At 43.1% G+C, this 27,522-nt stretch overlaps 1 protein-coding gene across 3 annotated transcripts in view; it reads left to right on the top strand.

Moving 5' to 3' along the window:
* jupb (junction plakoglobin b) overlaps positions 1-27,522 on the top strand; it is a 123,623-nt gene that overhangs the window by 45,365 nt on the left and 50,736 nt on the right. For 2 of the 3 annotated variants that reach the window (XM_036565798.1, XM_036565799.1), the window contains exon 2: positions 20,799-20,847. The exons of the other annotated variant lie outside the window; for it this stretch is intronic. In XM_036565798.1, the coding sequence (XP_036421691.1) occupies positions 20,817-20,847 (31 nt within the window). In that variant the 5' untranslated portion in view covers positions 20,799-20,816. The remainder of the gene's footprint in view (positions 1-20,798; positions 20,848-27,522) is intronic. 3 annotated transcript variants of the gene reach the window in all.

The following is a 27,522-nucleotide window of genomic DNA, read 5'->3' as shown; positions in this document are numbered from 1 at the left end:
AGACACTACCGAGACAGTCACTACCGAGACAGACACTACCGAAACAGTCACTACCGAAACAGACACTACCGAAACAGTCACTACCGAAAAAGTCACTACCGAAACAGACACTACCGAAACAGTCACTACCGAAACAGACACTACCGAAACAGTCACTACCGAGACAGACACTACCGAAACAGTCACTACCGAAACAGTCACTACCGAAAAAGTCACTACCGAAACAGACACTACCGAGACAGTCACTACCGAACAGTCACTACCGAAACAGACACTACCGAAACAGACACTACCGAGACAGAGACTACTGAAACAGACACTACCGAAACAGACACTACCGAAACAGTCACTACTGAAACAGTCACTACTGAAACAGTCACTACTGAAACATCTGGTACAGTTTGGTAGAGTTATGATTGTTTTGAAAGAGACTAAATGGAGATTTCAATGATTGGTTTTAATCTAAAGACCATGTTTGTGAGTTGCTACTCACACTGGTGTGATCAAATCATGTGGCTGGTTCAAGATGTCACCTTCCTTCAAAGCTGCTGGTTTAGAGATGGAATGATGCAAATTTGATATACAAATCATATTTATGTGTAAAAGTGTGCAAAAAGGGGCCGGCACTGCATTTATCATTTATCTTAATGTATTCGTCATTTTTTATCATAGGAGGAAACTAAACATTTTTGAAGATGAAGATTTTTCCAATCTGATTTGATGTGTTTTGTGTGTTTCTGGGTGCTGTATGTTGGTACAGTATATCACAGTGGTGAAATAATTATTAGGCAATATAAGTGAAGTAAAAGATGTCAAACATTGTCGTGATAAACATTTTTAATGTGATATATAACGACAAAGTCAAACGAATTCAACAACAGCCAAAATAACCCAAAACTCACAAAGGCTGAAACCTGAAAAGTGTGTTCAGCTCAGACTTTGAACCAGTTCAGAGTGATTTATATCATGTCATGTTTGCTGTGTTTCATCAGCTGCTTTTGGTTTGATTTTGTGTCTGAGTGACCACAGTGGACATCAGCCTCTGGCTTTTTGGAGTTTTCTCTGTTTCTGTGCTTTTATGTTATGACAGCAACCGCTTTGAAATGAAATTGTTAATAGATTCAATCAAATTCAATCTAGTAAAAACAGGGAGCTGAAAATGTGGCTTATTTTTCAGTACCACATTATTTTTTTCCATTTTCATTTCTATTCCAGCAGTCAGTGCTGTAAAGGACAGTGTATTATATTAATGCACCAGCTAATAAACAGTTATGAGGGGTGTGTTTCCTGCCTGCTCTCGATTCAGACTGATCATCACACTTTCATCTGGCTTACATGAACAGCTCTTAGAGCTCATTCCAGACGTACACCTGTGGGCAGCACAACAAAACATGACAAAAGATCAACAATCTACACTTCATTCGCTCTAATTAATCTCACATTCACCCAAAGGTTAAGGTTACCAGGATAACCCTTTAGCTCCTGCAGGGCCGCATTTAATAATCAATATCAAAAAGTATCAGTCCAGCGTTTTTTATTCAACCCTTCAACACTGCACTGAACTAAACCCAATTAAACAGGACTGATTTTGCTCTCTGTGTAATCAATATTATAATGATCAATATCATTTTACGGCCCAGAACTGCTTATGAATCTACCGTTTCAGTATCGATATTGGATAATTAAAGTTCTAATGGATCATTTCTGAAGAGGTTCTGTACAGTTAGGGATCTCTGTGTTTCAGAAAGCAGAGTGTATCTGAGGTTAAAACTGTTTGCGCTGAAAAAAGGAACCGGTACCACAAGAAAGAACATTTTTCCCCCCTTGCTTTATCTATGACAGGGTTCATTTATTTTGGCCTTGAAATATTTGACCGCTGCTGTTTTCTGTGTGAGAGCTCCACTGTAATCTCCCTGAGGCGGCTGTTTTCGCCAGGCAGGAGAGCAGATAAGTCTGAAGAGGAAGAATAGCCTGTGGGGTTGAGTTCTGCCGCTGTTCTCCTGACCCGAGCGTTTTAACCCTCCTCTCTGGAGCTGAAGCACTAACTGGCCTTCTGCGGGTTCTTCAGGCCTATTAAAGAAGGATTAGAACGAACTTTAATGGATCTCCTAAGAGCTGTAATAGTGAATTGATTTGCATAATGACTTACAGATCGTGTCTGAGTGCTCCGCTGTTGCTGTGCTGTTTATGTGGATGAGGCCGAAGCATCGACTCCTTCAATTAGACAGAAATGTCCTCGTGTCCCTGTGTCCTTCTGTTAGCTCGTCCTGTGGGACTTTAATCCCTCCTTGAGGACAAATTCTTCCCTGATATTTTAAATATTAACTCAGAACAAAAGTTTTGAAATGGCATTCAGTTTAAGTCATTTTGCAGGCACACAGTACAGTAATGGCTATTTTCTGGTATGTTTTCAGCATTGCAGTGATAAAAACAAAACAAAAACCGATATGCAACAGTTATCCTTACAGTGGAAAACAGTATAAAAGGTATCCTTACAGTACAGACAGTATAAAAGGTATCCTTGCACACTGAATGTGTGCATATTTTATTCTTATAGTGGGAAAATTGTGCAAAAGTTACCTTCACAGTAAAAGATATTTACAATATAGAAATAATGTAAAGTCTAAAACTGCTATCATATTTGGTTTGAGTAACATTTGCTAAGTTGCTGATGCTGCAGGTTTGTTTTTCTAGTTAATGACCCATGTACTGGTAGATCGGTTTGTTAATGTTAATGTTAATGCTGTAGTTTTTTTGTGTTTTCAGAATATAAATGTAATTTTATAAACTTATATATATCATATAACTGCATATCATATGAACTGCATATCATATGTACCATAACTGCTTGCAGTTACCTAAATAAGTATGTAATGTAACTTGAATGAATATCTGTCAGACTATTAGAGAGACTTTTAGACTGTAAAATAGACTGTTATAGAGACTTTTAGACTAAAAGAGATAGGTAGACTTTTAGACTGTTAGAGAGACTTTAAAATTGTTGGATAGACTTTTGGAAACACTGTTCGATAGAATTTTAGACTGTTAGGAAGACTGTTTGAGAGACTGTTAGAGAGGCTGTTAGACTGTTAGACAGTCAGAGAGACTGTTAGGCTGTTAGACTGTTAGAGAGACAGTTAGAGAGGCTGTTAGACTGTTAGAGAGACTGTTAGAGGATCTGTTAGACTGTTAGAGAGACTTAGACTGTCAGAGAGACTGTTAGAGGATCTGTTAGAGAGACTGTTAGAGAGGCTGTTAGACAGAGAGACTGTTAGAGGATCTGTTAGAGAGACTGTTGGGCTGTTAGAGAGGCTGTTAGACTGTTAGAGAGACTGTTAGAGGATCGGTTAGAAAGTTAGACTGTTAGAGAGACTGTTAGAGGATCTGTTAGACAGTCAGAGAGACTGTTAGACTGTTAGGCTGTTAGAGCGACAGTTAGAGAGGCTGTTAGACTGTTAGAGAGACTGTTAGAGGATCTGTTAGACTGTTAGAGAGACTTAGACTGTCAGAGAGACTGTTAGAGGATCTGTTAGAGAGACTGTTAGAGAGGCTGTTAGACAGAGAAACTGTTAGAGGATCTGTTAGAGAGACTGTTGGGCTGTTAGGGAGGCTGTTAGACTGTTAGAGAGACTGTTGGAGGGGCTGTTAGACTGTTAGAGAGTCTGTTAGACAGTAAGAGAGACTGTTAGAGAGGCTGTTAGACTGTTAGAGAGACTATTAGAGAGGCTGTTAGACAGAGAGACTGTTAGAGGATCTGTTAGAGAGACTGTTAGAGGATCTGTTAGAGAGGCTGTTAGACTGTTAGAGAGACTGTTGGAGGGGCTGTTAGACTGTTAGAGGGTCTGTTAGACAGTAAGAGAGACTGTTAGAGAGGCTGTTAGACTGTTAGAGAGACTGTTAGAGGGTCTTTTAGAGAGACTGTTAGAGCGACTGTTAGAGGATCCGTTAGAGAGACTGTTAGAGAGGCTGTTAGACAGAGAGACTGTTAGAGGATCTGTTAGAGAGACTGTTAGAGGATCTGTTAGAGAGGCTGTTAGACTGTTAGAGAGACTGTTGGAGGGGCTGTCAGACTGTTAGAGGGTCTGTTAGACAGTAAGAGAGACTGTTAGAGAGGCTGTTAGACTGTTAGAGAGACTGTTAGAGGGTCTTTTAGAGAGACTGTTAGAGCGACTGTTAGAGGATCCGTTAGAGAGACTGTTAGAGAGGCTGTTAGACAGAGAGACTGTTAGAGGATCTGTTAGAGAGACTGTTGGAGAGGCTGTTAGACTGTTAGAGAGACTGTTAGAGGGTCTTTTAGAGAGATTATTAGAGAGACTGTTAGAGAGACTGTTAGAGAGGCTGTTAGACTGTTAGAGAGACTGTTAGAGAGTCTTTTAGAGAGATTATTAGAGAGACTGTTAGAGAGACTGTTAGAGGGACTGTTAGGCTGTTAGAGAGACTGTTAGAGGGTCTGTTAGAGAGACTGTTAGAAAGAATTAGGCTGTTAGAGAGACTGTTAGACTGTTAGAGACTGTTATAGGGACTGATAGGCTGTCTGAGGGTCTGTTAGAAAGACTGTTAGAGGGTCTGTTAGGCTGTTAGGGAGACTGTTAGAGGGTCTGTTAGAGAGACTGTTAGAAAGACTGTTAGAGGTTCTGTTAGGCTGTTAGAGAGACTGTTAGAGAGACTGTTAGAAAGACTGTTAGAGGGTCTTTTAGGCTGTTAGAGACTGTTAGAGGGTCTGTCAGAGAGACTGTTAGAGGGTCTGTTAGAGAGACTGTTAGAGAGACTGTTAGAGGGTCTGTTAGAGAGACTGTTAGAGAGACTGTTAGAGAGACTGTTAGAGGGTCTGTTAGAGAGACTGTTAAAGAGACTGTTAGAGGGTCTGTTAGAGAGACTGTTAGAGGGTCTGTTAGAGAGACTGTTAGAGAGACTGTTAGAGGGTCTGTTAGAGAGACTGTTAGAGAGACTGTTAGAGAGACTGTTAGAGGGTCTGTTAGAGAGACTGTTAAAGAGACTGTTAGAGGGTCTGTTAGAGAGACTGTTAGAGAGACTGTTAGAGGGTCTGTTAGACTGTTAGAGAGACTGTTAGAGGGTCTGTTAGAGAGACTGTTAGAGAGACTGTAGGGAGGTTGTTAGACTGTTTTAAAGGTAGTTTTAAAGAGAGTCTCTGTTTTTTGTTCTTGCACACAGAGGATCGTCACTCAGTGCTTGTGAAACTGAAAAGCTGTAGAAGCTGAAAGCTGATCTTCATGGTTCTGATTTCACTCCTCCTCTCTCCAGTCTGAAACCGCACCCCCCCCAGCGGACCGCCGTGTGTTTCTACACTGTGTTGTGGTGTGTGTGGTGTGGTGGGTTGGTGGGTGGTTGAGGGGGTGGAGATGTCACTCGTGTGGTTTCCACCTGAATCGGCGTCAGTTTGTCAGCTGCAGAAGAATCAGAGTGACAGCAGCACTGAGAGCTCAGTGTTTATGACCCATTTACAGTTTAGAGCGCGAGTCCCTCAGACGCCGCAGATCACTGAGCCTCACTCTCAACGGCTGCGAGCTAGAACCGGACATTCGATGAGTGATACGAGCATCAGCAGCCCTTAAAACCAGAGTTCAGCCAAGAACCCCACTGCAGCGTTCATATGAGATATATGGATATATGTACATCTGCAGATATGAGTGTTTGTGTGTATGTAAGTCAAGCAGACATGCACTGTAAAATATACTATAAAAACTATAATAAACGGAATATTACAGATATGAACATTTGTAAAAATGTACTTGTACGATAGTGTAAATAAGCATTATGCTACAGGGGGAGTCGCTGTAATGCTGTAAAGAGGTCTGTTGGTTCAGTTTCAGTGTCCACTGTGGTTAATGATCTACAGCTCTGGGGAAAAAGCTGATAGCATCTCTGGCTGTGCTGGTGTTGATGGCCCTGAATCTTCTTCCAGAGGGGCGTGTCTGGAAGAGCTGATGAAGTGTTGGCAGATACATCCAATGATCCTCTCTGCTGTCCTGATTATGTGCTGAGTTTGGGTGGTTCTTGTGAGGTGGAGGAACCAAACCAGATGGTTCTGGATGATGTGAGGATGGACTCGCTGTGTAGAACTGGATCATCAGGCTCTACAGCAGGTTGAATTTCTTCAGCTGTCTCAGGAAGAACGGTCGATCAGCCAGGACGGGTTCTGTTTCCAAAGGTTAATTCTGATCTAGATGACCTACGAGCAGAGGGATCGGGTGTGGACGACTTCAGCGAGAAAAAGCTGGGTCTGATCCACTCAGACCAGCACAACACACACTAACACACCACCACGTCAGTGTTACTGCAGTGCTGAGAATGATCCACCACCCAAATAGTACCTGCTCTGTGAGGGTCCATGGGGGTCCTGACCACTGAAGAACAGGGTAAAAGGGGGCTAACAAAGTATCAGAGAAACAGATGGACTACAGTCTGTAACTGTAGAACTACAAAGTGCACCTATATAGTAAGTGGAGCTGATAAAATGGACAATGAGTGTAGAAACAAGGAGGTGGTCGATAGAAGATACTCTGATCAGGTGAAACATCGACAGTGTTGAACTAGCCACACAGCTGCGGGACTGACCGTCATTTCTGAGATCTGGACGAGAAGCTTCTGTTCTTGTTCTCAGAGCAGATTTCAGTAAGTGACTCTTCACTGTGTGAGTCCTCCTCTATCACTCCATCTCTCAGCTCCTCACTCTCCACCCCTCCGTCAGAGTGAGCGCAGCAGTGCCGCTGTGTGTGTAATGTGAGTGCAGGTGTGTGAGGTGTAATCAGATCCACCGCGGGAGTCCCCACCCACAACCAGCCCCCCCACCAACACGACTGCCAAAATAAGACCTGCTGCTGCTGCGTCAATGTGACCTCTCCCTCCGCACTGCAGCGCTTAACCCCTTACAGAGTCTCGCCCCGTCACTCACACTCGGCGTGACTGTAACCCTTTAACCTGCGCATTTCCACTGTTTATCTGCTGTTACAGCGATTCCTGCATTTATTTGACCCAGTTTGCACCTGGTCACTTCAGCCGTCTTGAGTATCAGGATTATATCTGGATGAGGCCACAGAAACATGCAGTGTAAACGCAGCCGAGACGCATTTAAACAGATACAGATCTGATCACACAGAGCACTTCAGGAGGTGGACTGAGACGCGTTTGAGCCACATTATAGCAGCGTAAACATATCCCAAAACCCCTCCCAGTAAAACCAAAAACCCTCCCATTACAATGAAACCCCTCCCAGTAAAACCAAAACCCCTCCCAGTACAACGAAACCCCTCCCATTACAATGAAACCCCTCCCAGCACAACCAAAACTACTCCCGGTACAACTAAAACCCCTCTCAGTACAACCTAAACCCCTACCAGTACAACGAAACCTGCCCCAGTACAACCAGAACCCCTCCCAGTACAACCAAAAACCCTCCTAGTACAACGAAACCCGTCCCACTACAACCAGAACCCCTCCCAGTGCAACCAAAAACCCTCCCAATACAACGAAACCCGTCCCAGTACAACCTAAACCCCTCTCATTACAACAAAACTCCTCCCAGCACAAACGAAACTCTTCCCAGTACAACCAAAGCTCTTCCCGGCACAACCGGAACGCTGTGCAGAGTGTGATCCATGTCTGTGAGGAAGATAATCATGGAGAACACACATGTTTGGGGATGAAACACTTAATAGCAACATTGCTGCAGGGTGTTGCTAGGTGGTTGCTATGGTATCCCAGATGATTGATAGGGTGTTGCTAGGTGGTTACTGTGGTATTCCAGATGATTGATAGGGTGTTGCTAGGTGGTTGCTATGGTATTTCAGGTGGTTGCTAGGGTGTTGCTCTGTGGTTACTGTGATATCTTGCGTGGTTGCTAGTGTGTTGCTAGGTGGTTGCTATGGTATCCCAGATGATTGATACGGTGTTGCTGCGCAGTTGCTATGGCTTTCCAGGTGATTGATAGGGTGTTGCTAGGGGGTTGCTATGGTATTTCAGGTGGTTGCTAGGGTGTTGCTCTGTGGTTGCTGTGATATCTTGCGTGGTTGCTAGTGTGTTGCTAGGTGGTTGCTATGGTATCCCAGATGATTGATAGGGTGTTGCTGCGCAGTTGCTATGGCTTTCCAGGTGATTGATAGGGTGTTGCTAGGGGGTTGCTATGGTATTTCAGGTGGTTGCTAGGGTGTTGCTCTGTGGTTGCTGTGATATCTTGCGTGGTTGCTAGTGTGTTACTAGGTGGTTGCTATGGTATCCCAGATGATTGATAGGGTGTTGCTATGCAGTTACTACGGCATTCCAGGTGGTTGCTAGGGTGTTGCTAGGTGGTAGGTGGTTCATCTAAATTTTGTATTGAAATTTCTGTAGTGTGGGTTGCGCTTCTTCTGGTTGAATCTGATTTAAAGAGAACTCAAAGAGAACTCAGTCTAAACCTGGTGAAGGAGCTTCTGAGGATGTCAGAAGAACATCGAGCCGGACCTTCTTTTAGAGTCTGTGTGTGATGTTAATACGTAAAGACGTACGATGTGGTGTGAAAAACTCGACGCCTCTGACTTTAAATGATTATATCAGGCGTTACAGGTGACTCACAGCAGCTCTCACTCACCATATTTCAGCCTGTTTATATTCTCCTCACTTCTTTCACTAAAACATCTGACACAGCTGTAACTGACCTTCAGGGAGAGTGTGATCTGTTCAGTAAGACTCTGTAACGCCCACATGTGGCTCTTCAGAACTGAATTCGGGTCACAGTGATGTAATTTATGATGATATGATAATCGCTGGTCTAATTGATTATTGTCCAAGTGTTCGTAGCGCAGTGGTCTCTGTAGTACACACACACACACAGAGTGAGGTGGTGAGCTGTAGGCTGGAGCACTCTCTCTCTGTACACTCTCTCTCTCTCTGGCGCTGGTCCAGACCCGTATCCCCCCCTGACAGTGGCTCAGTAAACAGAAGCTCCAGCAGGCTGAGGGTCAGGCACACGCTGACGGGTTCACTGCTCTGGCATTGTTCATATCCCAAAAAAACATCAGAGCACAGTCACAGCACCCAGAGAGAGAGAGACAACAGAGGGAGAGAGAGAGAGAGAGAGAGAGAGAGAACAGAGAGAGAGAGAGAGAGAGAGAGAGAGAGAGAACAGAGAGAGAGAGAGAGAGAGGGAGAGAGACAGAGAGAGATAGAGAGAGGGAGAGAGAGAGAGAACAGAGAGAGAGAGAGAGAGGGAGAGAGACAGAGAGAGAGAGATAGAGAGAGAAAGAGGGAGAGAGACAGAGAGAGAGAGAGCACAGAGAGATAGAGTGAGAGGAGAGAGAGAGAGAGAGAGAACAGAGAGAGAGAGACAGAGGGAGAGAGAGAGAGAAAGCGTGAGAGAGACAGAGAGAGAGAGAGGGAGAGAGACAGAGAGAGATAGAGAGAGAAAGAGGGAGAGAGACAGAGAGAGAGATAGAGAGAGAAAGAGGGAGAGAGACAGAGAGAGAGAGTGAGAGGAGAGAGAGAGAGAGAGAGAACAGAGAGAGAGAGAGGGAGAGAGACAGAGAGAGATAGAGAGAGAAAGAGGGAGAGAGACAGAGAGAGAGATAGAGAGAGAAAGAGGGAGAGAGACAGAGAGAGAGAGTGAGAGGAGAGAGAGAGAGAGAGAGAACAGAGAGAGAGAGAGAGCTCTTAATGGGCTATTCTTCATGAGCTGATCTTAATAAGCTGATCTTTATGGGCTGTTTTTCATGAGCTTGTCTTATCTTCAATAGCTATTCTTTGTGAGCTGATCTTTTTGGGCTATTCTTCATGAGCTGATCTTGATGAGCTTATAGGGGCTGATCTTTGTGGGCTGTTCTTCATGAGCTGATCTTTGTGCGCTGTTCTTAATGAGCTGGTCTACATGAGCTGATCTTTATGGGCTATTCTTCATGAGCTCATCTACATGAACAGATCTTTATGGGCTATTCTTCATGAGCTGATCTTTATGGGCTATTCTTCATGAGCTGATCTTCATGGGCTATTCTTCATGAACTCATTTTTATGGGCTATTCTTTATGGGCTGTTCTTCATGTGCTGATCTTTGAGCTGATCTTTATGGGCTATTCCTAATGAGCTGATCTGTATGGGCTGTTCTTCCTGAGCTGATCTTTATGGGCTATTCCTAATGAGCTGATCTGTATGGGCTGTTCTTCCTGAGCTGATCTTTATGGGCTGTTCCTAATGAGCTGATCTGTATGGGCTGTTCTTCATGAACTCATTTTTATGGGCTGTTCTTCATGTGCTGATCTTTATGAGCTGATCTTTATGGGCTATTCCTAATGAGCTGATCTGTATGGGCTATTCTTCATGAGCTGATCTTTCTGGGTTATTCCTAATGAGCTAATCTGTATGGGTTGTTCTTCATGAGCTGATCTTCATGAGCTGATCTTTATGGGCTATTCTTCATGAGCTGATCTTCATGGGCTGATCTATAGGGGCTGACCTTTATGGGCTGATCTATATGAGCTGATATTTATGGACTGTGCTTAATGAGCTGATCTACATGAGCTGATCTTTATGGGCTATTCTTCCTGAGCTGATCTCTATGGGCTATTCCTTTTGAACTGATCTACGCTAGCTGATCTTTTTGAGCTCACTCTGCAGTTTTAGAGCAGGAAAACTACAGAACAGTGTTTTAGCTAATGGAGAGCATCATGGCAAACATACAACATCTTGATACTTGAAGGCATTTTCATGATAATATGTATCAGAATATTTTGTGTTTCTGAGATTTGTAATGGATGGAGATACATTTAAAAGGCAATGAAAGTAGCTTTATGTAACCTTAAAGTTCTGCTCCAAAAACTGTTTTTCTCAGGAAGGAGGAACATCAGGCCTGCAGTTTTTTCTGTACTGTATTCTGCTGAGGTGTGAAGTGATGTGAGGTGGTGCGTTTTGAGAAGGAACTTGATGTAAAGGCCTCAAATAAACAGACACTGTGACTGAAGTGGTGATGGAGGAGAAGGTGAGAGTGAAGTGAGTGACAGAGTGAAGGTTGTCAGTGTTTTGGCTCAGGAGAGAAATCAGTGCCCTTCTGTAGAAAAACGAGCAAAACGAACTCACTGACTTCCCGATCTTTATAGAGCGTCTCTCTCCGGCGGCTTCAGCTCTGCTCTCAACTAAAACTCAGCACAAACAGAGCCTCTCTGAGCTCCCGCTGTCTCAGCCGCTCTGTTACAGCACGTTCACTGATGATAAAACACTGCTTCTCAGGTTCTCCTTCCTGTTTAAAGCAGATGTAGCTTTATGTGAGTAATGTGTGATTCTAAATGAAATGTTATGCCCACTGTGTGAAACCCCCCCCCGGTATTCGGGGGTCCTGTGTTGGCTGCCATCTCTCTCTCCATAGCGGCGCTGATGCCTCAATGTCAGTAAATGTCTGTTTATCAGCTGTTCTTCTGTAGAGTCTCTGTTCTAGTGCGGTTCTGCGCTCTTCCTCACAGTAACTGAGATCTTCCTCGTCTCCTCTTCTGTAGAGTCTCTGTTCTAGTGCGGTTCTGCGCTCTTCCTCACAGTAACTGAGATCTTCCTCGTCTCCTCTTCTGTAGAGTCTCTGTTCTAGTGCGGTTCTGCGCTCTTCCTCACAGTAACTGAGATCTTCCTCGTCTCCTCTTCTGTAGAGTCTCTGTTCTAGTGCGGTTCTGCGCTCTTCCTCACAGTAACTGAGATCTTCCTCGTCTCCTCTTCTGTAGAGTCTCTGTTCTAGTGTGGTTCTGCGCTCTTCCTCACAGTAACTGAGATCTTCCTCGTCTCCTCTTCTGTCTTCAGTGTGAGAAATGAGGAACAGTCACTCTTCACTCCAAACTCTTGGGAAACTGGGCGAGTTTTCAGATTTACAGATCTGCTGCAGCTCATTGTAAAGTTTTTCAGAGGAATCCGGGCAGAGTTACAGTTTCTAGGCTATGAAGGACCAACTGGGTGAACCAGTCTGCTACAGCGCCACCCTGAGGCAGAGCAGAGCTGCAGCTCTAGTTAGTTAAGAACCCCAGAGACAGAAGCTGATTGTGGGGGAATCAGATAAACAGTCAGCTCCACTGAGTCTGGATTTGAGCGTCTGTTTTCTCTAACAGACAGCAGAACGTCATAATCAGTAATACTGTGAAATAAATACTGAGGTCATTTTCAGGGACCACCTAGCATTTTGATTTTGAGCCATTCAGGGGGTCTGAAAAGCTACTTATGAGGTCCTGGACCCCCCAGGACCCACTGTGTTTTGCGCATTGGTCATGTCCTGGAAAGGCGTAAGATCAGACATTTTTATTTTTCACATATACGTGTCTGTGCTGCTTCTGTGAACTGATACGAGGAATTCATTACAGCATATTAGTAATAATATATATATATATATATATATATATATATATATATATATATATATATATATGTATTTACACACAAACCCAGGCTGAAGTGTTTAATGTCTATATGTGTGTGTGTGTGTGTGTGTGTGTGTGTGTGTGTGTGTGTGTGTGTGTGTTGGCAGTCAGATGAACGTTTTTCTGCCAGATCTCTGCTTCCCCCCTCTCTCTCTCTCTCGCTTTCTCTCTCTCTCTCTCTCTCTCCCTCCCTCTCTCTCTCTCTCTCCCTCTCTCTCTCTCTCTCTCTCTCTCTCACCCTCCCTCTCTCTCTCTCCCTCTCTCTCTCTCTCTCTCTCTCACCCTCCCTCTCTCTCTCTCTCTCTCCCTCTCTCTCTCTCTCTCTCTCAGTAAAATTCCGTGTTTGAAATGTTTATTCACACATTTTCTAAATCATTTTCACACATATTCTTAATTAATTCATTATTTCATTATTTCACTGTCACATTAATTTATTTCATTAATTTTTTGTGATCTAAGCCTGTTTTTTACAGTCACACTGAAAATGTTCACATCATGTCCACATTTGTGCTGCTGATCAGTTTAACATATTGACATAAAATATGGCCTGTGCAAAAGTAATGGCACATTTCATGTTTTATTCCCTCCAGCACTTTGTTTCACCAAAAAGGGGGCGTGGTCGTTCAGACGACAGGGACGTGACATATGCTTGCCCATCCATACTCTAATGCCTCTGTTGTAAAACCATGTCAGAATAAAGGTTTGTTTGTGGTTGTGCTGCCTGACCTTTCAGGAAGTCAGAACATGAGGACAAAGGTTTTATAATTTTATAATATTAGTTTATATAATTTTATAACTAAATTACCTCTTTTTGAAAGTTTACTTAATTAATATGTGGTTGGACGGCTGCACCACCTGAGATCGTCAGACTTTTGGAGGCAAAAAGAAACTAAAATGAGTTTTATGGATGCACTTTGGTTCATCTGTGGGTGCACCGAGAATTATTTCACGTAAAAGTTGTATAACTGCATAAAATCATTATTGATGATTACTGAATTATTGAGTGATGAAATAGAGATACTGGCGGTTTGTTGTCGTTTGCTGTGAGCTGGATTGTTCTTGCAGTTCTTTGTATCTGTGCTGTTCTTTTTCAGATGAAGGTGATTAGTATGGGTTTTTTATGAACTCTCAGTTCTAAAGGGATCTGTCCTAATTCAGCTCCACTCAGCGCTCACCGCTCTGCACTTCTACACTCTGTTATCGTCACTGTGGTGTTTGTTCCTCTGAGTTTCAGCTCTGTTTGTTAGCGGTTCTGTGCTGATGATCTGTGGTTGGTTCTCATTAAGTCACTAATTAGAACCAGGGCTGTCCTGAATATCAGCACAGTGCATATACAGGTCACCCAGCGCTCCACGGAGGGCATCTAATTCAAGGTATGAAGTTCAGCATCGTGGCTCTAGTGCAGATCCAGAATAGTGGGGCACTGTTAGCAGCCATGCTGGGAATAATGCTGTCTAGCACCGCGATAGCGTGATGTTCCCTGCTGCGCCCGAGCTGAGATGGGATATATTTACATATTTTAACAGTGTGGTTAAAAAGTATAAATACAGTACAGAACGTGCTGATAATGCACTGTAGCGCCGCTGTGCCGCACTGTAAGAGTTCAGTTTTTAAAGAGAAGAAATGTTACTGTTGGGCTGTTTTAGGTTCACTCATACGAGGACTTTTATGTTGAAGACCCTGAATGTGGGGGGAGTGGTGGGTTTTCCGGAGTAGAGCAGAGGGCTGTGTTTTAGCGGTCAGCGCTGGAGAGGCTGCGTTATGGACCGAAACCTTGAGTCGTCCAAGTTTCTCCCGAGAACCTCGAACAGTGCAGTATTCTGCAGTTCTCCTTTATTAATACACTACATTTAGCCAGAAAAACCCAAGAAAACAAATATCTAAATCCCAAAATTAAAAACCGAATACCTACCCAATGAACGAATATCTGAATAGTCGAATATTTGTGTCCAGCCCTAATTTAAACAAATATTTGAGCTTATTTTTCAGCTTTTGATCACAACCAGGTGAACAAAATTCAGTTTCCCAGAGCCACGGCGCTACTGTAAACACCAGACACGCCCAGATAACTTTAGTGAACTCTCCACAACATGCTAATGCTAATGCTAGCCACCAACACACCATGCTGGCAGTGGTGACTATTAGAGCTGAATTCGGGTCATAAACATCAACATTCAGTCAAAACATGAGGAAAAACATCTCTACGATATTGATAACTTCTGCTGGCTCCCCTATGGGACTCTAGTAGTTTTCCAGATTAAACACAGTGTGTAAAAGACATTCCATAGTTTTTTTCTGAAGTTTGTAGCAGACATTAATTTCCTGAAATGAAAACCAGGGACACTTCCAGTTCAGCGGTCAGTACATCATTAAAATATCCAAAGTTTTTGTTTCTAGACCAACTGTAAGACATTTTAGAGGAATAAAGTTCCCCTCAGGGACGCCGGCTCTAACGGCACCAGAGCAGCTTTAGTAGCTCACAGGTTTATCAGTATCCACAGTGATGACATTGGGAGCAGATAGTTTACTAGTATTTAATAATGAACATGTAGAGGTGAACAACATCTCAGCATTTAGATGTTTCATCTGAATACCACTGAAAAAGTTCTGTTTGCTCCAATATCCTGTTTAAAAACTCAAATCAGTTTCAGGATTGGTACACAATCCTGCAGTGTCAGTGCAGCACTGCCAGCGTTATCCAGCTGGAAATAAGTGCTTTGTTGTGATGCTGATTTGTTTTATACCCTACCGATTAGCGTGGTGCTAACAGCATGTCGAAATTATCGCCTGCTAGTCTCAACCTGTGAGTGGAGGTGTTCAGTGTCTCTAATAGACTTGATTCTGAGGTTTCTGACACTTTATGACTGTATACAATGTAGTCTGTACTTTAGTCCATTTGTAATCATGATTCAGGCCTGCAGTTTACTGTATTGCAGTTTACTGTACTGCAGTTTACTGTACTGCAGTTTACTGTACTGCAGTTTACTGTACTGCAGTTTGCTGTACTGCAGTTTGCACAGTACTAACTGGTGGTGTGAGCTTCCATCGCTTGTCAGCTATTTTAGCCTCTGGTGTATTAAGATCTGTAAGTCCGTCCGTAATCGTGGACAGAGGGTCCGCAGTGTTCCAGTGTTCATCTGACAACCCATCTGAATTTGATTAGACTGTAATTCCGCTGAGGGTCTGTAAATGTTTACTCAGTGTTTAATGTGCCCTGTTGAAGGTGTGCTAACATTCAGCCCTGCTAGCATGTGTAAAGGTTACGGCCGCCGTCCTTTAGAGCAGATTTACTCTCATTACTGAAGGGGGTCGCGACCTTTACAGGCTGAAAGGCCGTGTTCGCTCACTTCATCTTAGAACACAAAGTAAAGACAGAGCTAGAGCAGCGGCTGGGGAACGATTCTGATTCCTAAACGATTCCGATTCCTAAACGATTCTGATTCCTAAATGATTCTGATTTTTAAACATTTCTGATTCCTAAATGATTACAATCCTAAACGATTCTGATTCCTAAATAAGTCCAGTTCCTAAATGATTCTGATTCCTAAATGATTCCAATCCTAAATTATTCTGATTCCTACGTCATTCTGATATTTAGTTGTTTCTGATTCCTAAACGATTCAGATCCGATACTATTCTGATTTTTAAATTATTCTGATTCCTAAACATTTTCGATTACTAAGCATTTCCTAAACGTTTCTGATGATTCTGAATCCAACATGAATAAAACTACAGAAATATAAATTGTGACTAAATGACTAAACACTGTTGTTTTAAAACGTTACAGAGCAGAAACTGATTTTGGAACATTAATGAAAACAAAACAAAACAAAATTATGATTTCTGAATTTAAATTTGTAAATAATATTTTGCTTAATAAGAAGTGTAATAAATAACCTTCTTATGAAACTGATGCCTCCTTTATTCCTGGCTGCATTGAGACATCTGAAGGAGCCTTTACTACAGTGCTGTAGGTCAGATCTATTATTGATTATAAATAGTTTAAATATGACATAAAAAAAAAACAAAATCACGCAATAAATTATCAGGCTTAAATTAACGAGCTATTGCAGTGGAAAGTCAACATTATGTAGACAGATCTGTGGACAGTGTCTCGTTATGTGTGACAGGGTCTGTCCCGGCGTGCTGTAATTAGTGGGCGGAGCCTGGGCAGGTCAGTCTGTGTAATGTAAGGGGTGTTTACTGATGTTTACTGTACTCTGCGTCTGAATCGGAGTCTAATTGAATAAAGCCGTGTAGTAAACGTGGGTGCGAGTCCATCTGGGTGTCAGAGTGACTGAATGTGGTTATTTCCTCCTGTCGGTTCAGCCGTTTATCCTTCAGACGAACTCGCAGCTTTAAGTGCTTTATAATTAACTGGAAATCGTCCCTGAACTCCGGCGGCGGCAGCGTCCAGCTGCAGGAGAGTGATTAATGCAGGACGCACAGCGTCATAACAACAACAATTAAAAAAGCAATTTACCACAGAGAGAGAGAGAGAGATGGGGGGGAAGAGGGAGAGAGAGAGCATACAGAGAGAGGGGGCAGAAAGAGGGGGAGAGAGGGAAAGAGAAGTGAGAGAGAGAAAGAGAGGGGGAGAGAGAGGAAGAGGGAGGAAGAGAAAAAAGAAAGAGCAGAAGAAAGAGAAGAGAGCAAGAGAGATTGGAAGAAAGGAGAGAGAGAAAGAGAGTGAAGAGAGAGGGAGGCAGAGAGAGAAAGAAAGCGAGAGAGAGGAAGGAGTGAGAGAAAAGACAGGGGAGAGAAAGAGAGAAAGGAAGAAAGAAAGTGAGAGAGAAAAGAGAAAAAGGACAGGAAAGAGAAAGCAGAGAGAGCATGAGAAAACAGAAGAAAGGAGAGAGAGAAAGGAGAGATAAAGACAGAAAGAAAGAAAGAGTGAGAGAAAAGAGAGGAGACGAATGAAAGAGGAGAGAGCAAGAGAGAGAAGAAAGAAAGAAAAGAAAGAGAGAAAAAGGAAGGAAAGAAAGAGAAGAGAAAGAGAGAGAGGAGAGACAGACAGAGAAAGTGTGAGCGAGAGAAAAGAGAGGAGAGAGCAAGAGAGAATGGAAGAAAGGAGAGAAAAGAAGAGAGGAGAGAGAGCATAAAGAAAAATGGAAGAGAGAAAGCGAGAAAGTGAAAGAACAGACAGAGAAAGAGAAATAGAGGGAGACAAAGAGTGAGAGAGCATGCAGAGGGAGAGGAGAGAGAAGGGAAGGAGAGACAGAGAGAACAGACAGAGGGCGGACTGAGAGGAAAACTGCTGAGTTTTAAGTGAAAATGAGTGAAATGAAAGAGAAGAAAAGCGTAAGAGAGGAGAGAACAGAGAGAACTCTACTGTTCTCTACTGCTCCTCTGCTATAAAGCAGTTCAGATGATTTTCAGTCTCAGACACTTCAGACACTCCACACACTGAAATACACAGACTGTCTGATGTAAACTGCACTCTAAAACCACCACAGCGCTCAGAGGCTCACTGAGAGTTTAGGGTTCTGGCTGTGAGGTCAGATACTGATGTTGGACAAGAGGTTCTGGCTCACAATCTCCGTTCCAGTTCATCCCAAAGGTGTTCAGGGGGGTTGAGGTCAGGGCTCTGTGAGGGCCACTGGAGTTCCTCCACACCAAACTGGTCACTCCATGTCTTATGGAGCTGCTTTGTGCACAGGGGCTCAGTCATGCTGGAACAGGAAAGGCTCTTCCCCAAACTGCTGCCACAAAGCTGGAAGCAGAGAACTGTGTAAAATGTCTTTGTGCTGCAGCATCAACATCACCCTTCACTGGAACTGAGAGCCCAAACCCTGAAAAACAGCCCCGCCCATCATCCCTCCTCCACCAAACTGTACTGTTGGCTCTGCATTCCGGTAGGTAACGTTCTCCTGACATCCACCAAACCCAGATTCATCATCAGACTGACAGATAGAGAAGCTGATTCATCACTGCAGAGAACACGGTTCCACTGCTCCACCGTCCAGTGGCGGCGCTTTACACCCCTCCAGCCGACACTTGGCACTGCGCATAGTGATCTTAGGCTTGTGTGTAGTTGCTCAGCCATGGAGACCCAATTCCTGAAGATCCTGACACACAGTTCCTGTGCTGATGTTGCTTCCAGAGGCAGTTTGGAGCTCTGTAGTGATGATTCAACACAAGATGGAAGATTTTTACTTGGTTTAGGCCCTGTTCTGTAAGTTTGTGTGGTCTTCTGCTTCGTAGCTGAGCTGTTGTTGCTCCATTTCACAATAATAGCACTTACAGTTGTCTGGGGCAGATCTAGCAGGACAGAAACTGCACAAACTGACTCGTGGCAAAGGTGGCATACTTGGACAGTGCCATGTTTAACCCTGTGGGGTCCATGAACTCAGTGTCTCTATATCTGTGTCTGTATCTTTGTGATGATCCAGCTCAGAAATCCAGTTCAAACACTTCCTGAATCTGTAGAGTCGCCCTTTCCATTCCATCTTATCACGAGATCATACAAGACTCACATCCGGAGTTATGAGCCTATGAAGAGGGGCTGAGATACACGTCATCTGCCTCTCACCGTGTGGAACTGGTGGATTCGTGTGTCCGTCTACATTCTGTGTGAAACTGACCAATGGACACTCAGGGAATCACTAAGGACTGACCATCACGCCGGAAACCCTTCATTCTTCATTCAGTCCACATCGGAGACTCATGTGAAACGGCCTGCAGAGAGTTTACAGCTGCTGAAGCTGCTGCAGCGGTTTTGGAAAGTAGTGATGAAGATAACGGAGCATTTAGATATGAAACATATGAGGATCATGATATATGAAGAGAGTTTAAAGGGGAGTTTAAGAGGAGGTGAACAGATCGAGAGAGAATGAGTCCAGAAGGTTTAAACTCACTGAGCTCTTCAGTGCGACCCATTCTACTGTTTGTCTATGGAGACTGCGAGGCTATGTGCTTGATTATGTACACCTGTTAGCAGTGGGTGTGGCTCAAACACCTGAACTCAGTAATTTGGAGGGGTGTCCACATACTTTGGCCGTATGAAGCTGTCCGCCAGCTGTTAGTTTGAGCCCAGATCTGCAGGATCCACACAGTGCTGTGATGAAGCGGTACACTGTGATCTGGAACAGAGGAGTGTTTTATCTGAAAGGTGAATTTACTCTGTTTAAACCCCCTGGGCTAAATTTAACCCACCGCTGTTTAATTTTACACCTTCAGCATCAGCACAGCGTTTTAATTTAACGCTGGGGATTTAACTGTGTGAGAACTTTCATCAGAGCTCACGGTAAAAAAGAGCTGTGTGGAAATAGGTGTGAGTGGACGTGTCGGACTGATTGTGCTGATATTTACATTAGAGCTGTAATTCAGTCCAGTTCAATTCAGCTTTACAGTTATTGAACCAGAGCAGTATAATCATATCTCTGCTACAGGACGCAGGAGACTCATCTGCTGCTGACTGACTGACTTTAGTACTGTTTTATGATCATTACAGAGTTTTAAAACAGCACAGTTTAAACTGTGGTATGCTGAGTGGGATTAATGCTGGCCTGGCTTGTTTATGCTGGTTTTTCTGGTTTTTGACTATTGTGCTGGACTATGCTGATCTAGTGCTGGTTTATGCTGGACTATGTTGGTCTGGTGCTGGTCTGGTGCTGGTCTATGCTGATCTAGTGCTGGTCTATGCTGGCCTGATGCTGGTCTATGCTGATCTAGTGCTGGTCTATGCTGGCCTGATGCTGGTCTATGCTGATCTAGTGCTGGTTTATGCTAGTCTAGTGCTGGTCTGATGCTGGTCTATGCTGATCTAGTGCTGGTTTATGATAGTCTAGTGCTGGTCTATGCTGGTTTATGCTGATATAGTGCTAGTTTATGCTGGTCTATGCTGGATATGCTGATATAGTGCTAGTTTATGCTGGTCTAGGCTGGGCTGTGCTGGTTTATGCTGATATAGTGCTAGTTTATGCTGGTCTAGGCTGGGCTGTGCTGGTTTATCCTGGTCTATGCTGGAATGTGTTGGTTTATGTTGGTCTATGCTGGTCTATTCTGGTCTAGTGCTGGTCTAGTGTTGGTCTATGCTGGTCCATATGATGGTTTATGGTGGTCTGTGCTGGTCTAGTGCTGGTTTGTGCTGGTCTGTGCTGGTCTGGTGCTGGTCTGATTCCGGTTTAGCATCAAAACACAACATATACTGGTTTTGCTGGTTTTTCTAACAGGGTGGTAAGAATATTTTTTCCTTCTCCTGTGAAGTTACTGGTTTTGTGCCGACACCAACAATATGTTCCATTTTAGATGCTGTTCAACCAGCATGACCATACCGACCATCTAAACTGGAATCAGACCAGCATAAGCTAGCATCGACCATCATAAACCAGTCTACCAAGCTACACCAGTTTACACTGATTGGCCGATGTTGATTTCCGTTTTGTTTGTCTGAATTTTCGTTCTTTCACTCTTTCACACACTCAGATATCGAAATTGGACAGAATGGACTTCCTTGGTGTTTTAACATCAAAAAGTAAGTGAGCAGATTGTAAGACTCATAATTATTCTGCTAATTTATAATTAGAGATATACTCAGATCTGCATTCACCACATACAGCTTACTCACTTCCAGCAGACACAACAAATCCTGTTCACAGTGATAATGAAGATATTCCACTCAGTTAAAACAAGTCCTTCCTCTGATGAAGCGAGTCCCTCTGATATCTCCATCACGCACACGTGTTCTACACTCTGTTTGTGAATGACGTTCTTTGAGGTGCCTCCAGCGTCATCTTTGTGTTTTTGTAACAGTAGTCAGTGTCACTGCTGGCAGCCGCAGTCTTTCAACTGCTGTCAATTATCCTGCGCTTTCATTCGTCTTGTTTAGCTGTAACTGCCAGCTATTGTCAGAGTATAAAGCCCCGCCTGTCACTCCGTGTGAATTCACTTCACTCCGTCTGTGCTTTGTCTCTTTGTACGTGGCTCTGCGCTGTTATTCTTATCGAAGACAGTTTTAGATTCAGTCAGCTCGAACAGTTTCTGGAGCTCTCCAGACGTTATGTTCCAGAACGCCATGTATCAGCGGTTATTGAATTTTAATAAATCTGCAGACATTTAAAGGAATATTTTATTGAAACAAATCATGAGTGTCTGAAGTTTGCCTCTTTAGCTTTGGCACTGGAGCTACGAGGCTAATGGAAGATTATACCCCACCAATTAGCATTAGCATCTGTCAACAGTGTGGAGGTGTTCAGGATCTATAACAGTCTTGATTATGTGGTTTCTGACACTGTTTGACTCACTGTGTATGACGGTGTCTATGAGGAGACATCACAATGGGTTATGATGTTGGTGGGGGGTGGGGGGTTATGATGTTGGTGGGGGGTGGGGGGTTATGTTGAGGCCCATTCACACCAAATACGATGTTTTGGACCGAAAAAAGGACGTGATTTTCAACGTAGTGGGACCTTCACACCAAGGCCAAAGCGTTTTCTGTCTAAACACTCTGAATTATTTCATAATAAGCACTGTAACTAAACCGTACTCACACTGGGTACATCCCATTCTGCAGCTCCAGCGCCTCCTACAGGAGCTAACGCTGCATAAAAAGTGATCCTGCAGGTGTTTCGAGTGAATTCGAGGCTCTGCTTCTGCTTGTTGTGAATGAACTCTGGTTAAATACAGTCACTGTGACGTTCTCACCGTCACTCACAGCCTTTCAGCTATGTTTTCTGCAGCCGTGACAACAGACCCTGATTGGTCAGCCTGATTTTTAACGCATCCGTACAGCACAGAAAACAGCAGCATCCCATTAAAACATTGCGCAGCATCAGTCCGTCAGTTTCAGAGTCGGTGTGAGAGACGGTGCTAATATACCTGACATGCCTGATTGTTTGCTATCCGGTGTGGTCCAGAGGAGGATGGGTTCCCCTTCTGAGTCTTGGTTCCTCTCAGTGGTTCTTCCTCTTGCTCTGAGGGAGTTTTTCTTGGTGACACTCGACCCAAATTTTTCTGTAACGTTGCTTTGTGACAACCACATCGTACCTATAGCAGACCCCTTTTTGGTGCGATATAAAACCATATACAACACATTCTCCATCAAACTGAAGAACCATTTCACCATGCAAAGAAATGGTTCTATATAAAACTATTCCTGTTACTAAAGAACCCTTGAAGAACCTTCTTGCATGTACGACAGCAGAGTAGCACAAAAGGCAAGAAACAGAGCATCAGACCTGGATCAGACTTCATACAGCTGTTTAAAACACCTGGACTCTCCAGAAAACAGGTTAGGAGTTTAACGCAGCAGCTGCGGCCTTTAGGATCGTTTAACATCTGGACAGATGTGAGAGGGAGGAGTGAAAGGGGTTAACGTGCTTCTAAATAAATTAGGAAGTCAGTTATGGAGTAAAACAAAAACAAGTAAGGCCTCACTTCCAGCTTCAGAAGAACATTACAGTCTAAACTGCCTTTTTAATCAAGAGAACTGAGAATTCTGTGTAGCTCCGCCCCCAGTCCTACCACATCTGTTACTGTAAGAAAAACCTTATATATCCATTTTGTTGATTTTGCAAATGCAAGCTAATGTTTACACTGCAGGCCAACAGAACTGACACAAAGTCACTTATAATCTTTAGTAAAACTTAAGTAAAATAAGACTTCAGTAATATTTTCCTACATTAACTCAGTACAGATGGAATTTAGTTCAGTATCTATTCCAGAATATCAGTTCCTACCTTCATAATCTCATCACGAACTCCAGATAAGAAAACAGCATCACACAAACATCCTAACTAGACTAAACCTCCTAAATCCTGTCCTAACTTTAGGATGAACCCCAACAGGGTCCTCACTTCTGTTTAAGGTCCGTTTCTATGGTTTTTAGGCAGCTGAGTCAGCAGCATAGTTCGCTACCAGCATAATGAGCTCCATTTATTTCTACTGTAAAACGCTGCTTTCACTGTGAGATGATTTTCTTTTCTAACTCTGCGTTTTAAAGATCTCAGACGCTGCAGACTCGATCTCCACCGCCCCTCTGATCACCTTCGTGTGTTAATGTTGATGATGAAATATTACAGTGATGGTGGTGAATAATGAGGAGACGGAGCTGAACGTGTGTCTGTTTATTAGGAGGAGTAACGTTAGCGCGCTCGGCTAAAGCGTTTGGGAAATGGAGACTGAAACTGGGGAGCGGCAACGCTCTGATAAACAGCAGGGGGCGCTCTCACAGTATTCACAACTTACAGTTTATCACACTTTAGTTCTGTTTGACCTTTTTTACATCAGTAACAGCAGCTTAACTCACATTTTAACATTATTTTGATGACGTGTTTACGTTTCAGCTGTGTGTTTATGGTCGGTTGCTAGGAAACAGACTAAATAGTTAATTATTGACTGATCAGGTAAGTTAAGATCTCCTAACTGGAGATAAGATGCTGTAAGAGAGGATCATCTCTAAAAAATCCAACTGGCCTGAAAAACCTTCCCTCAGTTTCTTTATCCAGACTTATTTGATATCAAGATAAAAAGATGCTTTAAAAATGACTTCAGTAAATATTGAGACACTCAAACTGTCAGTGATTCATGAACACCAGACGTCTGTTTACTTCAGCAGGTCTTCTTTCTCCTCCAGTGCTCTGAAAATAAATCAGGCTGTTTAAACAGATGCTGTAGTGAAGAACAGAAGGAGTGTTTCTCGCAGACAGTCACACTCTCAGCTCAATAAAGACCGTTAAATAGTTAATATTCACTCGTTAGCATCGCTAATATAAACCGTCAGGAGTGGAGATTGGACCACCGTAACGTTACGGTTCATCAGTGACACTTTAACTGATTCATATTCAGATTGTCGTCTGTCACTCAAACAGCGAACTGTTTAAAATCATGCTAGGAATCAAAGTATTATCTTTCCTCTCACAGAGACTCTACTGTACAATCTGAAATATATCATCTATGTTCAGCATTGTTACTGCCAGCATTAGGAGCTGGACGCCTTCATCTCACGGTCAGCTATAAATGAATGTGCCCTCCTGTACAAAAAATGGGCCAAAATGGTCTTAAGAACAAATCATTAAACAAATAGATGCAGTAAGTCAGTCTGGGAGAGATGTTCACTTCAAATTCTTTAGCCCTCCTGTTGTGTTGTGGGTCATTTTTAGATGGGCAGTCGTGGGCTGGAGGTGAGGTAACCAGCCTTGTGACCGAAAGGTTGTCGGTTTGATCCCCTGAGTCGACAGTATGTGACTGAAGTGCCCTTGAGCAAGACACCTAACCCCCAACTGCTCCCTGGGCACTGTGGATAGGGCTGTCCACTGCTCCGGGCAAGTGTGCTCACTGCCCCCTAGTGTGTGTGTTCACTAGTGTGTATGTATGTCACTGCACAGATTTCCCAACTGTGGGACTAATAAGGGTCTCTTAATCTAATCTTAATATGAACTTGTGTTAATAAAAACTTGTGTCCATGAAATGGCTTTAACTCTGAAACATGAAATGACCACAATTTTTTATTTTTGTTAAGACATTATTTTTATGAAAACGAGGAGGGACCATTTGGGTGGTCAATCTAGGAAAGATTATACAGACATAAAATGTAGTGGACATAAAAAGTGCACAGTAGGTATTTGTAGACATCCAGAACATCCAGAACACCAAAAAATACATACAATAGAATTAAGATGGATTACTAATATAATTCCAGAGAGGAAACCGTGGGGGCCGCAGGTCTTTTGGTGCAAATCAAAAGTAAGTTCATTTATTTTATTGAGTTATTTTTACTTAATCAAAACAACCCAACTGCAGTTTGATTGATTCTACCTGGAATGCACAATAAAGAACAGATTTATGAAAATTTAAAATGGAAATGTCTGTTTGTGCAGATTAACTCTTCATATTCACCATCACAGTGTCCAGCGTTGAGGTCAGCACTGATAGTTTAACACAGTGATGATTCCGATGGGGAACCAATAACAGATCAATATCTCTCTGCCGTCTGACTTTCCCTTTTATCTGTGCATCGTTTTGCCTTTTTGGCTCTCGACTCACTACAAACGCTGCAGCCTGCCGAGAGAAAAAGTTTGTGCACCCTAGTGCAGAGTGACCTGTTTTCCCGTAATTCCTGCGGAGCGGCTACTTCCGTCCTAATTCTAGTCGTGAATTGAGCATTGTTGGGGTCCTCCGCTCCCCCCGGACACCTCCTGCTCCACTTTAGCACAACACCTCACGTCTCCGAGTTCTGCGCTGTTCTTCAGGGAGTTCTGTGCTGTTTTTGGTTCTGCAGTTTTATTCATAGAGCCTGTCGTCTCTGCTGGTCACTCACCTTTATTTAAGATTGAATCGGCTCCACAGAGCGAGTCATGAAGAGTCATACGGCCCGAGACCAGCGAAGAGTCATACGGCCCCAAACCAGAACACGCTAGCTTAGCTTTAGCTTATTCACTGGTTCTAAAAGGATGTTTTCAGTGACGTCTGAGGATTAAAGAGCAGTAATGGAGTTGGGTTAATTATATGACTCACTGCAGTTAATCACAGTTCAATTAAAGCCTAATTAAAGACTCCTCAGTTGAATAAACTCTATACTGAGTTGCAGATGTGTGATATTTTACTAAAGACTGTTGAGCTCTTTTCCTTTTGACACCACGGTGTGTGATAATGGCCCAGGCAGAGTGACCGAACTGCTGAAATGAAACTGGACGTTGATGTTTATTGTGAATAAGGACGTGTTGGTGAGTCTGCAGGCTGAGTGGAGTTTCTCTGCTAATTAACCCTTTAAAGCTTTACGTCTCTCCCGGCGTGTTGTGTTTGTGTGTTCATTCTCCTTTTTTGTGTGTGTAGTTTTGTTCTCTACTGAATGTCAGTGTTGAGTGTAGAACTGTAGATCTGCTTCAGTTCATAATACTCTACAATATAAACAATTTACAGATGACAGATGTGCAAATCTATGATTCATAGTTATGTATTAGCTCTGCTTTACACTCTTAAAACGATGGTTTTTCGAGGGTTTTTTAGTAAAGAAAATGGTTCTATGTAGGACCATGAAGACTCAAAGAACCCTTTGCATGATTAAAGGGTTCTTTGCATTGTTAAAGTGTTCTTCAGATTGACTGACTAGGTGCTGTAGATGAGAATGGTTCTACATAGTACCCTAAAGAATTCTTCTATTGTTATGATGTCAAGCTTGCAACAATAGAAAAACCCTTTTTGGTGCCAAATGGAACGATTTTCAAAAAGGTCTATGTAGATCCATCTGTAGCACATTCATGCACATTTTCCATCAATCTGTAGAACCACTTCAGGATGCAAAGAACCATTTAATCATGCAAAGGGTTCTTTATGTGTTCATGGTTCTATCTAGAACCATTTTCTTTACTAAAGAACCCTTGAAGAATCATCTTTTTAAGAGTGTTGTTATGAAGTGAACTGAGGCTAATGGTTCATGTTCTGTAGAGCTGTGAAAAAGTTTTAAGCATCCAAATGGTTTAAAACTATTAATCTGCGCTCTTAAAAAAGATGGTTCTTCAAGGGTTGTTCAGTCCTGACAACGGTTCTCTATAGAACTATGAACACTCAAAGAACCCTTTGCATGATTAAAAGGTCCTTTGCCTGGTGAAAGAGTTCCTTTTTTTGAAAAGGGTTCTATATAACACCAAAAAGGTTCCACTATTGTTACAAGCCAGGAAACCCTTTTTTTGGTACTATACAGGCCTCTTTTTGCTAGTGTGAGCGGTGAGTTGTGTTTTTGCCAGTAAAAAGTCAAAGTCAAGTGAAGTCAAAGTTTATTTATGTAGCGATTTTAACAGCAGGCGTCGTCACAAAGCAGCTTTACAGAACAATCCGGTCTGAGCCCCCATGAGCGTCGCCAATGGAGACATTGGCAAGGAAAAACTCCCTAAGAGCAAGAGGAAGAAACCATGAGAGGAACCAAGACTCAGAAGGGGAACCATCCTCTTCTGGACCAAACCGGATAGCAAACTGTGTTAGTATAAAATATTAGAATATAAAACGGGAAAAACAGGCAGAGCAACGGTTAATTAGATAGTTTGAGTTTATGCAGCAGCAGCAGGAGGGTCAGTTCATGCAGGTGAGGTTTGCATAGTTTTGTACAGTGTGAAGCTCCATAGTGGTCAAACCGGTGCAGATCAGCCAACAGAGATGGAGCTCTGGTGACTCTAGCAGCTCTGGTGGCTCCCATGAAGACTCTGGCAGACGTCAC

Source organism: Colossoma macropomum, unplaced genomic scaffold, assembly GCF_904425465.1.
Source record: "Colossoma macropomum unplaced genomic scaffold, Colossoma_macropomum, whole genome shotgun sequence".
Classification (NCBI taxonomy): Eukaryota; Metazoa; Chordata; class Actinopteri; order Characiformes; family Serrasalmidae; genus Colossoma; species Colossoma macropomum.
The sequence above is the reverse complement of the archived record's forward strand: the minus strand, read 5'-3'. Positions and strand labels throughout refer to the sequence as shown.